This window comes from Vicugna pacos, chromosome X (assembly GCF_048564905.1).
Source record: "Vicugna pacos chromosome X, VicPac4, whole genome shotgun sequence".
Lineage (NCBI taxonomy): Eukaryota > Metazoa > Chordata > Mammalia > Artiodactyla > Camelidae > Vicugna > Vicugna pacos.
Genome location: NC_133023.1, coordinates 14,613,829 through 14,630,152, shown reverse-complemented (window position 1 = coordinate 14,630,152; position 16,324 = coordinate 14,613,829). Strand labels below are relative to the sequence as shown.

General features: G+C 41.0%; 1 protein-coding gene across 2 annotated transcripts in view; it reads left to right on the top strand.

Annotated features, from left to right (window-relative positions):
* Positions 1-16,324, top strand: part of SH3KBP1 (SH3 domain containing kinase binding protein 1) — a 299,175-nt gene that overhangs the window by 101,634 nt on the left and 181,217 nt on the right. For both annotated transcript variants that reach the window (XM_031673286.2, XM_006212983.4), the window contains one exon: positions 14,990-15,113. In XM_031673286.2, coding sequence (XP_031529146.1) covers positions 14,990-15,113 — 124 coding nt within the window. The remainder of the gene's footprint in view (positions 1-14,989; positions 15,114-16,324) is intronic.

Genomic DNA, 16,324 nt, shown 5'->3' with positions numbered 1-16,324 from the left:
AGAAAACTTTCTTCCCTAGAGCTTCCAGAAGGAACTTGGCCCCACCATCACTTTGATTTTAGCCCAGTGGGACAGTTTCTGGACTTCTGACCTCCAGAACTTTAAGAGAATAAATCCAAGTTGTTGGTAATAAACCAGTATAAGGACTATTCAGTTCAGGGAGGTCAGTACCTTGTTTGAGGTCACCAAGTGATTAAGAGTTCCAGCCTTGCTAGGTGGCAAGGCCCTAGAGATCAGGGGCCACCTTGAACCCCATCACCTGATGTACTGCCTGGCACAAAGTTTGAACATCCTAACTTTGGCAAAAGGATTGAATGATGATGTTCCATACCTTTCCTCGTTCTCCTGTTGCTATGTCCTGGATGCTGTAGGGTTAAATCTAGGAGATCACAGGAAAAGAAAGTCAAATGGATAGTGAGTATATGAAGAGCTGATCAACCTTATTTTCACTAATTTTGCTTTAGCAATGTAAATTAAGTATCATTTTCTGTTAACAGATTGGCATAAATCAAGTTTAAAGATGAGAAAGATCTTAACTCAGAGAGAGTCCAAAATTAGATACAGAGATGACATTGCAGGTTTGATGGGCAAATGTTTTCCTGAGAAAAACAAACCCGATGAAATTGCTAAATACATGGAAACAATGAAATTACTGGACTGTGCTGAAAAACCTCTATCAAAAGTTACAAGATATTCTTTTGCAGGGACTAAAAGCTATAGGAAGTAAGGATGATGGCAAACTGGACTTCAATGTTGTGAAAAATGGAGATTTGAAAGCAAAAACAATAACAAAGAAGAGAAAGAAAGAAATTGAGGAAAGCATAGAATCTAATGTTGAAGATATGGAATGCTCAGATACACAGACAGAAGAGGCCCCACAAACCTGTTCGAATACCAGAGAGTCCAGGAATAAATCAAATACTGTGACCCAGTTTTTCTTTTCTTCCTTTCATTTGACTTTTTTCTTCTTTTTCTGTATTAAGTGTCTATTTTCATGTGAGTCTTGTGGGATGGGGGTAGCAATGAAGTACCTGTGTCTTTGAAAAACAAACTTTTAAAATTAAAACAAATATTTTGTACATTTAAAAAATAAATGGGAAAACCAGCACTCTTTCATGCTGTTGGTGAGAGTGTAATTGAGACTGTTTGGAGGCCAATTTTGCATTATCTGTTAAAAGTAAGAATGCACCAAGTGTTTGACCCAGAAATTTCACTTTTGGGAATTTGTCCCCAATTATACTTGCATATGTGTGCAAACTTACAGGCACAGTGATGCTTGATGTAGTGTTATTTGTAATTGCTGAAGACATGAGACAACTGGATGGTTTTATGTGGGTTATGGCCTGGAGGGAAGAGGACTATCAGTCTCCAGCCCCAGGTTCAAAGAAGTTCTCCATTTAACTAGCCAAGGATACAGAAAGTTAGCAGAAGAGGGGTGGCCTCAGGGCAGGAGCAGGTGAGGTGTATACTGCTGTGTATTTCATGCTCCAGTCTCTACCCACTGAGTCCCAATGCTGTACGTGGCAGTGGAGATTCTGCCAGACTGCAGAAACAGCCAAAGTTTGCTGTGCCACAAGTCTTTCTCTCCATCAGCGTGCCAGAGGAGCCAGTGATGGCAGTGGGTGTACTTCCATTTATGGTATGGTGACAAACATGTGGCTCTGCATGCGTCCATCTGGCTGAGTGGAATGCAGAGGCAGTGTCCATGTGTCCCCAAAGAGGTGTCTCCACTCTGATTTTCTTTCCACCCTCCCATTTCCCCAGGTTCCCCCTACTCCTAGCTCTGATTTAGCACCCTTTAATCTGGGTATTTGCGATTGGTCAGACTTCCATGTTCTGGAAGCTCCTTTCCCACACAGCCAGATCGCCCACTCTGATACTGGTGTTCTCTGTAGTTGGATTCTGTGCTGCTTTGACAAAGAGAGGCAGAGCTCTAATGGGAGAAGATGTCCAGGATACACTGTTAAATGGAAGAAAGCAAGAAGCAAAACACCCCATATTGTGTGAGTCCATTTGTATTAAAAACAAGTAGGGACACACATGGATGCACACTCACACACACAGACACGGACACACACAGTAGCCATTAATGGTTCCTAGGGGAGGAGGAATTAGATTTTACTGGGCTATGGGTATACCTTTACCTTTTGCTTTATACCCTCTTTTACTATTTATTTTTTTGGAACAAGCATGTGTGCCTCTAAAATTGTCAAATTTTTAAAATCAAAGTTATATATATATAATATATATATGTGTGTGTATGTAATATATGTATATAATATATGTGTGTGCATATATTTTATATATATATATATATATATATATATATATATATATATATATATATATGCTTTTAAACTCCTATACGGGTAAACAGCAGCTCCTTGTTCCTTCCCATGCCCTTGCCTTACTTTTAGGAGACAGGCACTTTTCAGTTGGAGCTGTTGCTTCTGGTATTTGCTGCTCTACATCTAAGTAACACGCATGTGCTGCTGTCTCTTGCATTCTCACTTCTAGACATTGTCTGTTACCTGTTCTGGTAGTTGAGGATTTTAGCTCATTTACGCCCCTCCACCCAATATACTGTCCTACTTATATATGCTCTTGTCTTAGGTTTTGGTTCAGTCTGTATTTAATATTTTTGGGGGGTGGGGGTGGTTTAGCTCAGTGGTAGAGCACATGTTTGGTATGTATGAAGCCCTCGGTTCAATCCCCAGTACCTCTATTACAAAAAAAAAGTATATTTAATGTTTTCATTATTATAGTGATCTTGATATTTATTGAAGAAAGAATATACTATGATTAATTTCCTTATATGACTTTTTGGTTTCCCTAAAGAGAATAATTTTCTTTCTTGTTTGTTGCATTATCCCAGGACATCCAAATCTTCTCAAACCTTGAACTAAACAGTTCTGTGAAATACCTCTTAGTCTTTCTCTCCCCCCCCCTCCTTCCCTTTCTCCTCCCCCTCATGGAAAAATACCAGCGCCTTCCAACCTGAACTGGTTGTTCTTGAGGCTGCTGCCCAGCGAGCGGTCAGCCAGGAAGCCCCCATCCCCATCTTCCATTACTGACCACCCTGGGTCCTGGAGACTTCTCTCTCTCTCTCATTTTACTCTCTTGATTTGGCAGAACACACTTTTTGGTCGCTTTCTGAGAGAGAGAGAGTGCATGGAAGTCTGTCTTTGAGACCTCTGCCAGACCAGCCACACTTAGGAGTTGCTACACTGGGACCTTTTTCCCTCTTAATACTCACCACCCCTCAGGACTTGGCTCTGCATTGGTGGATGGGCTTCCCACTCTTGCTGATGGAGCCTGACAACCCTAGGACCCAGAGGCTGTGCCTTCATCCCCAAGATCTCATTTGAGCTTCATAATATTTGAATCTCCCATTTTACAACTAACGAAAATGAGGCACCAATGGTTACACCCTCAGCAGTGTCAGAGGCAGGACTTGAGCTGAAGTGTCAGCTGCCTGTGAGCCAGTGTGGCTACCTTTCCAAACCCAGCTGCTGCTCCTCACTGGAAAGAGAAATAACAGTAGTGGGGCCTGAGTGATAAGTGCCAAATGTGTGGTCACGGCTGCAGAGTGAGTCTAATTATGAGTGCCCGCCTGAGTCGGCTTGCCGATGACTTCAGCTCTAGTTAGCCATCCTTTGCTAGAAGTGTCTTTCAGTCTTATTGACTGTGCGTGCATGCGTGTGAGAGAAGAGAGAGGGAGAGAGGGAGAGAGGGAGAGAGGGAGGGGAAAAGAGAGAGATAGAGAGAGGGACTGATTTATAGTTATGCTTCCAGCTCCTTGTGATAATGAAAATACTCTGCCTATCATTCCCATAAGCTTGGTATGATTATTTTTATTGCTGCAGTATCTGGTTCCAAGCCATGTAATAATTTCACCCACCTCTTCCCACTCCTTTTGTAATATGAAATGCCTCATTACTTAGCAGTTTTCTGCTGATTGTACAGTTTAGCGTTTGATCTTTTTGTTAACCACAGTCAGGTGACCACACACAGGGTAATTAGATTAACCCGCCCCTCCTCCTCTTTACTGAAACAATATAAAATCTGGGATTCTGTTGGCACATGCTTTCCTTAGATTAATGATCTTGGAGTTGCTGAGTGGAAATTTGCATAGCTCCCTACAGCTCTGAGAAATGAGAATGCCCAGCTGTCTAAAAGCTTTAATCAGGAAATGAGCATGAAATGGCATTGTTTTGTCACAGGCTTGGAATAATTTATTCTTGACAATCAAGTTATCCTGGATGGAAATGTACGTAAACAATCTTTCAACAACCAGTAAACAGGTGCTTTTTTTGTTGGTAGAAATTCAAGAATTTCTTTACTTAGCAGCTTTCAAATCATTGGCTCTTGCACTAGTCACTTCTGGAAGTTTATTCTATGGTCATTTTCCTTGTGTCTCCTCTTTTACATGGCAGTTTATGAAAGTTGGCCTCTGGAGCAAGAGAAAGGCAGTATGAATAATGTACACGTTGTGTGGGCGGAGCTTGGTGTGACTGTCAGGAGCTGGGGCTCAGCTACAGGACTGCCCAGACATCAATCCTCACTCAGTGCCCCCCTTTTAAAACTTGAATAAATTTGATGTGTAATATTATGTAAGTTTCAGGTATACAATGTGTTACTTTGATACATTTACATATGGTAATATGGTTGCCAGTGTAGTGATTTACTATTCTGCATGTGTTCCTCCAGTTTTCCCAGCACCGTTTTTTGAAGAAACTCTTTTTTCCCTATGGGTATTATTGACTTACTTTTTGAGTATTATTTGACCGTATATGCTGAGGTTTAATTCTAGGCTCTCTATTTTATTCCACTGGTCAGTGTGCCTATTTTTGTGCCAGTACCACACTGTTTTTATTCCTATGGCTTTGTAGTATTATTTGAAATCCAGAAGTGGTACCTCTGGCTTTGTTTTTTTTCCCCCCCTCAGGATTCTTACTCAGCTTTTTATTGCCTTATGTGCTCATCTCTTCTTGAGACCAACATCCCCCCTCTGTCAAAGAGAGATAATAATGCTCCTAACTTCTTAGTGTGGCTATGAGCATTAAATGAGTTACTCCGTGTAAACCCTTAGATGTGTACTTTTCATAATTGCAAGTGAATTCCATATTTTTAGAAGTCCTAGGAAAATGAGGAATGTGTTTGGTTTCTCTTTATATTTAAGAGATGGTAGTGTATTTACATTTTTTCCCATTAGATTATTAGTCTTAGAAGCACTTATGACTGCAAAAATGAACATTGAGTTAGATGCATGGACTCTTTTCATTTATATCTGACACACAGTAGGTACTCAGATATCTATTAAAAGAAATGATAGAGCTGATGGTAACGGCCAACATTTATTGAGTGTGTGGGGATGAAAGATGAGTGAGACCCATTTCTTATCCTGAGGCACTTACAGAGTAACCGAGAGAGAGACTTACGGACTCATACTTAGAGTACAAGGGGCAGTGCTATGACGGGGATTCTAACAAAGGGCCACAAAAGCACAGGCTTTTTTTTTTTTAACATTTTTTATTGATTTATAATCATTTTACAATGTTGTGTCAAATTCCAGTGTTCAGCACAATTTTTCAGTCATTCATGGACATATAAAAGCACAGGCTTTTAATCATCATCAAAGCTGTTAAAAAGATGACAGGGAAAAAAAAACAGAAGGAAGAAATGGCTTTTGGACCTTGGATGTCCCTTCTTTTTTTCTTTAGGAGCAAGCTGTTTACCTAGCAAAAGGCCTAACAGTTTCTGTGTTTCAGGTAGAACTGCTTCATGGAGTAAGTATGATGCTATCAGAGACATTTAAAATTTTTTTTCTAGAAGAGATTAATAGAGAAAGTTTCCACTCCCTAGGGAGCTCAATTTGAGATGATGTAATTAACCTTTTTGAGTATAATTAGCTAATCCCAAACTATTTTAACTCTTGTTACTTGCACTCTGGGCACCAAAGCAAAATGTCTTCTCCCCACAATAAAACTATGAATAAAATTTAATTTTTGTTTTTGGAGATACTGGGGATTGAACCCAGGACCTCATGCATGCTAAGGACACGCTCTACCCCTGAGCTATTTCCCTCCCACCTTTAAAAAAATTTTTTTGGTTTTTAAATTTTTCCAATAAGGTTTAAAATTGCCTCTTTATATGCATTTTATTTGTTTTTCTGGGTTGTTATCTTGAGATTAATTATAATTGTATTTCCATAATATTGAATTTTCTATCACAGAATTGAAAAACAATTGATTAGTGGGCCTGGCATGATTTCCCCCACATCTTAACTTCCCTGTCTCCCCTTCTTGATGAACTATATGGACCAAAGAGCGTTCTTTTAAGCTTTGTGTATGTTCGTATGTAGTGTCATCACTGTGACCAGTTGTGTTGGTATCTTTCAAACTAGCAGTGGAAATGATGTAACCAAATTATATTAAGGGACAGAGTCAACTTCTTCCTTGATGCAGGAAAGGTAGCAGTCAATAGTCTAATGATTGGGAAATACTAAGCACATTTTAATTATGAACTTTTAAATCAACTAAAGTTTTGTATAGCTAACACAGGCACATAGGACCAATTAAAGGGACAAAATATATGTTTTCTCTGTCTCCCAGACACCCTGTTTCTTTCCCTTAAGGCAGCCTCAGTTACCAGTTTATTGTTCTGTATTACACAATGAGGCATGCACACAAATTCGTACAAATGCTTGCAAACATTATTAGACTTTTTTACCTAGCCATATGTCTCGGTGATTATCCTTATTGGCACTTTGGGGCCAGCTTCATTCTTGGAGAGAGTTGCATGGTATGGATTTGCTGTAATTGAGGGAACCAGTTTGCTACTGACACGCATTTACATTCTTTCAGTCTTTTGCTAATTTAAGCAATGCCATAATGACTGATCTTCTGCATATGCCACTTTGCACATGTGCGAGTATATTTGCAGTTTAATTTCCTAGAAGTGGAAATACTGAGTCAAAAGGCATGGGTATTTACATTTTTGATAGATAACTGCCACATTGCTTCCCACAGAGGTTGTACCAATTGATATATCAATTTATACTCTCAGTGGACAGTATGAGAAAGTATCTTTCTCTACAGCATTGCTAACATTATATTATCAATTTTTTATTATTGCCGATATAACAGATAAAAATTATATCTTGTATCAGTAGAACTAATAAATTCACTGGGTATTGGAGAGGCCTATTGAGAAACTTTATGATATTGAATATCAAGAAAAATAATATCTCATTATAACTAAAAAATTATGTACATCCCTCTCTATGTAGACTGTCAACGTCTGGAGATTTTTGTGCTTGCTATTCTCTGTGTCTCTCATCCTTACTCTTTGCGTGAGTACCAGCTGCATGCCAGGCACTGCACTACATGCTGTGAAAACCAAGACAGTATTCTGAGAACCCACACTCTAGTCTAGAGAGGGTTTATGTAAACATTTTAATATAGAAGGTGTAAATTTTACACCTTACAATTTTAGTGTAAGAAAATAGCCAAAAGGATTCAGGGTCCTGTGTACTGAACACTGCACAGATATTGTCAAATGAATCCCATTGTAATTTGCATTTCTCTTATAAGTGTGGTTAAGCATCTTTTCATATGTTTGAGTCATTTTTTTCTATGAATTGTCCTTTGCTGTATTATTGTTGTGTCATTGATCTTTTTGCTGATACTTTGTGGAAAGAGTTCTTTCTATATAACAGGCAATGTTCTCCCACTTTGACTTTTCTCTTTGTTGATAAGTTTTCTTTTTCTTTTTTTTCTATGTTGTATTTATAGTTTTCTGTAATTCATCAGCCCTTTCTTTTGTGGCTTCTGGATACTGTGTCAGAGGGTCAAAGAGTCTTTCCTACCCCGAAATTGTGAAATCTTTCTTTCACGTTTTCTTCTAGTGCTTTTAGGGTTTAATTTTTAAATGAGTAAATTTGTTTTGAATGTCTAATATTCACAGTCTAATAAAGAAATAGTATTGCCTATTTTAAAAAATGAGGCACTGTATTTTCTTACCATATCTTCTTCCTACTGCTCTTAAGGCAGAGCTGCATCCTGTCAGGTGAGAAGTTGATTATGACCACCAACCAGTGAACACCAGTTGCATTATCGTTGGGGTGATACAGATTTCCGTGTTGTCGTAGCTTTGAGCTGAATTGAAAATACTCCCCCTCGTCTGTAGGTAACCATCCTGCTCATAACACTCTTGCTAAATTGACCATTCATTTGACAAATATTTATTAAGTGCCTGCTAAAGCATGTCCATACGGTTGGTATTTGACACCCTTTGATCCAATGGTAATAATCTAGCTGTTTATCAGGGCATGGACAGATATAAAGGTATTAACTATCATGCAGGTATTTGTGTCGTACATCAGGAAGCTATGTCATTTCTTTAGGATGCGAATTTAGCCAGTCTCAACTTTGTCTGGAATCTAGGAGCATTCATTCCCGTCCTACAGGTCAAGAGCCTTTTGCCTGGGCTTGTGCTATTAGTGGTTCTTGGGAGTTAATACTACAAATATATGATAGTGTAGATATGCAGTTGAAGATTACATAGAGACATGACAATAGGTATCCCGTTACTTAAAAAAAAAACTTTCCTTCTTATCTATTGAGCTGAAGATGTCTGAGATATATTTATGATGATATGTCAGAGCACTTTTTTAAGTGGCAGTGTATTTTGTAAGTATAAGAAAGCCATTGCAGTATGAGACATCGTTGTGGTTTCACTATGTAATTTTTAGGGGAAATTATGAAATATTTCAAGCATTAGAAAAAGACAGAAACTGGATAACAAATACCAGTGTGCTCACCATCTTGCTGTATCAAATCCTCATATTTTGCCATATATATTTATATTTTCTTTACAATTCTTTTTAATGAAGTTAGTGCATTTTGTGGTTCAGCAACATGAGTTTTTTTTAAAAAAAATATTGTGGTAATGAGAAGTTTTTTTTAAAGGAAATGAAATCTTACAGATAGAGCTGAAGTTCCCTTGGTGTTTACCATTACTTTCAGGATACTTGCTATGTCTTCCTGGGTGTTTTGAGACTGACTAACCTACTGCAAAGGGAGCCAAATGCTGGGAAAGCACAGTCTGTGAGCAGTGAATGTTCATGGGGCGGCTGCTCCTTAAACTTGCCATTTGTGTAGGGGGCAGGCAGGAAGATATCATGCATGTGTGTCTGTGTCGGGAGGATGATGTGCTATTCCAGGATTCTGTATCTATTTAAAACTCTCTTGATCAGTAGATTTGTGTAAGGGTTTGTTTTTAATGACTTCCTTTTATCTCCTGCCAGTGGTTAACTCTGCAAAAAGATTTTCCGTGAACTAGCGTAGGGGGCACAGCTGTGATCCCACAGCCACATCTGGCTGTAAAGGAAGACTTACAAACAGACCAGGTTTGACGGCAGGCTGACAAATGATGCCTCTTTTTCCCTTCCCTGCTTCAACCCTGAGCTTTCAGGGACCCGGCCCAGCCTTACTCTAATGCAGAGGGAAGCCCAGGACCAGTGTTTCTGGCTGCTCACAGCAGCCCCGAGCTCCCCTGGTGTCAGTGGCACCAGCCTGCTCTGTGCTCCTGTACTCTTGGTGGCAGGAGAGAAGGAAGCATTGCAGGATGTGAGGCAAGCAGCTGAGGTGGAGAGGAAGGGCGCCATGGAGGGAGCAGAGCCACTCAGCTGATTGTGCCAATTAAATGAGACGCCACTTGGTAGGTGCATCTGGCACATTCTGCCCATCCATCCCCTTAATGTTGATCCCAGAAAGCTTTCTACCCCCTGAGTTGAATATTAAAACACCCAAGCACTAGCTTTTCCAGTTTTTGACCTTCTAGGGTGATAGATTAGCACATTTCAATTTGAAAGAGTCTGTCTTCTTCTGGTTTAAGTACTGATGTTCATTTACATTGAAATAGCACTTAGTGAAGTGCAGAAATCTTAGAAATACAGCTCAATGAATTTTTAGGTTTTTATACACCTGTGCACCCATCACCCAGACCAAATTATAGAACATTTTCATTCTCCTAGCAGGCTCTCTTGTGCCCCTCCCAGTCAGTACTAGTTCTGGGTTTTTGACTCAACGGCAGCATTCTCTCCATCCACTGTGACACCTATGTCTTGACTTGTCGAGGTTGGTATAAGACATAAAGGATGAGAAGAAGGAGGGGCCCCCAAACTGGACCTTCATTGGTATTTTACTGTGTAGTATTTTGGTTAGTTGAAAGAAGTTAAGGTTCAACCCAGTCAACTCCCCAGCACCCACTTCATATGTAACAGATGGGAGTCGAGGAGGAGAGGGAGCCGACTTGGCTCAGCCACCAGCCACATCCAGGCAACTCCGCTGATCAGAAAGCAGACGATGCTAATTTAGCTCCCAGTTGTGTACAAAGTATGCCTTTGCCCAGTGAGGCTGCCGTTTGCAGGCTGCTAAGTGTGTCACAGAATTTTTGCTGGAGTGGCATTATTGGGGCTTCATGGCCTCCAGAAATGGGTAAGCCATCTTGGGCAGTGATCAACATAGTGCTTTAGGAAACAGGAATGGTGTGAATTCCCCTCTCCTTTCACTCAGATGGTCCTTGCTACACAGCTCTAGTGTCGTTAGAGCATCGATAGTTTATTGATGTTCTCAGTTTTACTGTACAAGCGAAGTTTCCATTGTTAAGGCATCAAATCTGAGATAAAGAGAAGCTAGATTTTCTTTCCTTCCTAAAGAGGTTAGCTGATAACCTGACTATTCTCTAGTGTTTTAAAGCAAGTGGAATCATTGCTGACTTATATCCATGGGTATGTATAAATCTGTAAGCCCCCGTGGCCCATAATTCTGACCCAATCCTACCACTGAGATAGTAGGATCCAGGTTCTTAACAAATGGTTAAAAATATAGGCCTCATGATCAGAAAGCTGAGACTGAGGGCTGGGTGTTAGGAATGCCCATACCCAGGAAAGTCAGAGTCCCATGACCTGGATCAGAACCTCGGAGAGCTCCAGGTACATGGATGCTAGCTGCTGTAGGTTGGCAGGAGTTACTCCAGTGCGACTGGGTCTCATGATTCGTATATGCCAAAATATATCAGTCTAGAAAAATCAGAATTTTTTTTCAGTAACAAAATGATAGTGTTATTGTGAGGAGCAAGTGAAAAAAGATCTGTTAAAGCACTTTAATTTATATAAGCCCTAGCCAGTGTCAGATTGTGGCTTTGCCAGCATCGTCACCTATTTTTGGAGCCTGCCAATAGGAGTCCATGACATCAAACATCTGTGAATATCATGGTGTTCAAAAAGTGTACTCTTCAACTTGCATTTGCATGGTAATTGGTACCCTGGGGTCAGCATGCATGTCAGATAGTTTGAGCCAGAAGTGAATACACAGGGACTTATGGCTTGCTGTACAATTTGAAAACTTTTTAAATGAAAGAGCTTGCCCTGTGGTCTTTTGGAAGTAACTGGAGGATTTCAGTACAGGAGTGAAAAGAGCAGACAGTTGTTTTAAGAGAGTGTCTTTTGAGGCAGTGTGGAGGTTGAACTGGGAGGGGAGGGACTGGAGGCAAGCAGGACTTGGGGAAAGAGTTGTTAAGAGGTGAGCTCTGAAGCTACACAGGTTGGGTTCCAATTCTGGCTCCTACTTGTTTGAGTTTCCTTAGCTCTCTGTCTTGGCATGTGCATCTTTGAATAGAGCTACTATGCAGGTTAAAAGTTGCAATCCAGGTGAAGCTCTTAGAGGAGGCTTTGGTGCATGGTAAACTCTCAAATGTAAGCTGGTATTCATGTGTATGTTTTATTGTGGTAAAATATATGTATATAATAAATTTTGCCATTTAAAAATACAGTTCAGTGGTATTCATTACATTCACAATATTGTGCAACCATCACCATTTTTTGTTTCCAAAACTTTTCATCACCCCAGGTAGAAACTCTATAACCATTAAACATTAACTCCCATCCCTCTATTCCCCTCGCTCCCTGGTAACCTCTAGTCTGCTTTCTGTCTCTATTCAGTTTGCCTGTTCTAGGTGCCTCACATATGTGGAATGATACAATATTGACCTTTTTGTGTCTTGCTTATTTCATTTAGCATAATGCTGTCCAGGCTCATTCAGGTCATAGTGTGCATCAAAATTTTATTCCTTTTTTAAGGCTGAACAATATTCTATTGTATGTATATACCACATTTTGTTTATCTGTTCATCTGTTGATGGACACTTGGATCGTTTCCACTTTTTGTCTCTTATGAATAATGCTGCTGTAAAAGTTGGCATACAAGTATTTGTTTAGGTCCCTGCTTTTAACTCTGTAGGGTATAAACCTAGGAGTGGAATTGCTGGGTCATGTGGTAATTCTGTGTTTAACTTTTTGAGGAACATCCATATTGTTTTTCACGGTGACTGCACCATTTTACATTCCCACCAGCAATATACGAGGGTTCCAATTTCTCCACGTCCTCATCAACACTTGTTTTCCTTTAAAAAAAATTCTAGCCGTCTTAGTGAAGATGAAGGGATGTTTCACGGTTTTGATTTGCATTTCCCTGAATAATGATGTTGAGCATCTTGTCATATGCTTATTGGCCATTTGTATATCTTCTTTGGAGAAACGTCTATTCAAGTTCTTTGCCTGGTATGCATGTCTTTAAGGCAGTGGGGGAGGAAGGAGAAACAGATTGAGGAAGTAGATAGAGCCCAGCTGGGTGGCTGCTTCGATATGAGGGTTAACACTGAGTTTTCCAGCCTGGGTAGGTGGGTAGATGATGGGCTGTCAAGCAAGATAGCTTCCCTCTTGCATTGAGGCTGGTGTACCTGGGTGTTGGGAAGGTGGAGGGTCTGCTGAATGTGCTGCCATGCCTATGTGTCTGATTGGTTTCTTTGGACAAAATACAGGACCTGCTTTATTTTTGTCTCCTCCCTGCTTCCATCTAAGAAGCAACTTAAGAAATGAAGTTGTCATTAGACTTATCTATCTGGCAAATGTGAACAGTCATTGGGAGACAACAGAATCTGAAACTTACAAACCAACCTCTCTCCTGTTGCTGGTTTCTCAGCCCTTAAGCACTTGCTTGATCAGATCAGTCCTTCAAAGCTCCTGGGGTGCTGCTCTGAAGCCTGGGGAATGAACATTCTTGACAACCATAGCTTCTAAGGCTTTCTCTGGTGACCACCCCAGTCTCTCAAAAGTTTGCACTCCCTCACCCTGCCCCAACTGCGTGCCATTAGTGGTTAGTGCTAAGCAAATGTTTAACCATGTCACCCACAACCCACTGAATTTCTCTGAATTACTCCTTAGCCAAATTGGACATTGCATCGCTGGATTGTGTTGTGTCCAGGGGGTTGGAAATTTGCGTTTGCACGGTTGTACCCACACACTGCAGTGGAAAGTGATGTCTGAGCAACCGTTCTACCCTTGGAGAAGCAACCATTCAGGAATGAGCCCCCATCGTGGCTTGTTTTCTTTACTTCTAGAACCAGAGCAGGCTGGCAGCCATTACTAAGAAAGCATCCCTTCGTGCGGCTCACGCTGGCAATGTTTGCAGATTGTCCCCTGATGCCATCTGCCTGTGAAGCTGCAGAAACCCCCAGCAACTGCTGTTCTAGCAGGTGCCTGGGCTGCTGAGGTGGGAGTGCGTGTACACACACACGCACACATACACATGCATGCACGCAGCTTTGCTGTGTTGGCCTGGGGCGTCAGCTGAAACTCTCAGCCCAGCAGAGCGCCAGCCGCAGTTGCTGGTTTCCGGTGGGGCCCTGGTGAGGGAGAGAGGGTGAGGCTGTCGTGAACAGAGCCAGCAGTCGGGGAATTGGATACGGTAACTAACACGCGGATGTGTAGGAAGCTGCCAGGCAGTGGCTATGTTTTGACAAGCTTTTGTTCTCTCTCTTCTTTCCACCTCTGCTCTCTGCCCAGGTCAAATTGTGGCCCCCTACTTAATCTTCCATCTTCATGTTCATTCACAGAAGGACCCATGCCCGGCTGTTGCCCCAGCTTCTTTCTAGAGAACACTTCTCTGGAGCCCTGAAACCACTCAGCCATGCTTGGGCTCTAGCCCCTTCCCCTTCTCTTTTTCCCCAAGTCAGTGTGATCATGGGTTCAGACAAACCTAGAACTCCCCTGCCCAGGTCTGCAGTCTGTGAGTTACTATTATTTCTGGCTCTTCATGCTTTTGAAAGTAATTATGTAAATTATTAAAGTAATTTGAAATAACTGTCTCAGGCATCAGGTTTTAAAAATCCAGATCTTAATGGAGCTTTGATAAGAGACCACGTATTATAACTTTTTTCTGTAAAGGACCATGTATTTTAGGCTTGGATCTCTGTTCCAGCTACTTAGCTCTGCCCTTGTAGCATCAAAGCACCCATAGGAAACACTTAAATGAATGAAGGGGGTTATGTTATAATGAAACTTTATGTACAAAAACACGTGGTGGGCTCAGTTTGCTGATCACTGGGCTAGAATTATAGTTTTTATTTTAGTTTGTTATCTTTCTATTTCTCTCGGTCAAGAATTAAAAAACCAGAGGACCTTGGTGACTATAAATAAACTTAAATGATCTTCTTTTGGGTTTAGAATAATCATGAGCACAATGGTGATTTGGGAATATACTTCTTTAAACCCCTGTTGGGAAAAGTAAAAACCAGAAGGCTTTTGAGGAGCGACTCTGCTTGGCCAAAGCTTATCCTTGTTCAAAAAGCTTATCCTTGTTCAAACACTTAGAGCTGTTTGGTGGCCTTTATGATCACTTGGAATGGCCATAGTCACAGAAGATTGCATAACTACTTTGGACATTATTCCAATTTATAGGACCAGATGCTTCTCTAATAAATATAAGAGAAACAAGCTACAGAAATATAGGAAATGGTGTTTTTAAAACGTTACACTGAGTTGAGGTCATTATAGTTCATTTCCAGAAAGCTGAAGCTTAAAATAGTCAGAGACATTCTAAAATGTTAAACTACAATCTTGTTTTCCTTTTCTCTATCTTTGTAGGAAATAAAGAAAGAGATGAAGAAAGACCCTCTCTCCAGCAAAGCTCCAGAAAAGCCCATGCACGAAGTGTCCAGTGGAAACACTTTGCTGTCTTCTGAAACAATTCTAAGAACCAACAAGAGAGGTATGGGAAGGAAGAAAGAGACCCCTCCCCACGCACGAACCCAAACTGGAAACTGCTAGGTGAACTGTATGAAATTTTGAATTGCTGGAAAACTGAATGGCATTTGCCCTTTTGGTTTCGGGGGGCAGGTTTGGTATAAATTTTGGATGCGTGCGTGCAGACACACGGCAAGTAACGATGCAATAAATACAATAAGGGGAACTAATAAACATTTTTGACAGTGGGAAATAGAAAAATCATCATTTACAAATTTAGTCTAGGACTCTAGCTTTCGCTTTCATATCTATTTTTATGGATGAAAGGTGACCTTAGAGAACCCTATGGTGAAGGCTGAGCTGGGGACGTCTGGCCGTGCTCTCTTTTTAACTTAAGGGCAAGCTTCAGCAGGGTCTTTCTCTCTCCAACCGCTGGGCTCCCGAACACCGGCCTTGTCTCTTTCGGTGTAGGAGGCAGAACATGCAGAGATACAGCTCATCCATCCATCTGTCTAACCGGGAAACCTTTCACCATCTTGTTTTCCTCTTCTGAGACCTCAAGGCAGATTTTTCAGGTGTCAGCTCATTGGAGTTTTGTTTTCTCTCCTACCCGCCCTCTGTGACATTGTCGTCTGAAATGATAGGAGAGAGACTATAAGATGGCAGGGACGACTCAGTTTTAGACCCACATTTTTAGGTCAGACTAGATTCCCTCGGTTTCTCCTGAGCCTCACCCTCACCGTGGCCCAGCCCGGCGCACGCTGAGCGCGCCCGCAGTAGGTTAGCTTTCAGCTGCAGGCTTTTCAGGGGCTTATTACTTCCTTAAAGAGAAACATAGAGCTGTTCAAAAGCAGGAGCCGGAAATGTATTAGCAAAGAGTTCCATTAAAAAGAAAAAAGAAGGCAAGTTTACATAACCACAGGGAAGAACAGCTAATCTTTCATCAAATTTAGACAGCAGAAGAATTTGTCCAATAAACTGTCCATTGATCATAGTGCTGGAGACCTCAGCTTTGTGTCTCTCTTCCTTCCTGCTTCTTCCGCTACCCCCTCCAGCTGCCCTGGGTTACATTTCCTTTTTTGAATTATTCAGATGAAATATTGGCAGGAGGCCCACGCTGGTTAGCAGCTATAGGACTTTTTTTTTCTTGTTTTTTTTTTAATACCATCCTCCCGATGGAGGGGATTTTCCATTTTAAGAATTAGACCTATTTTGTCCTAAAACTGTAGTCATCCC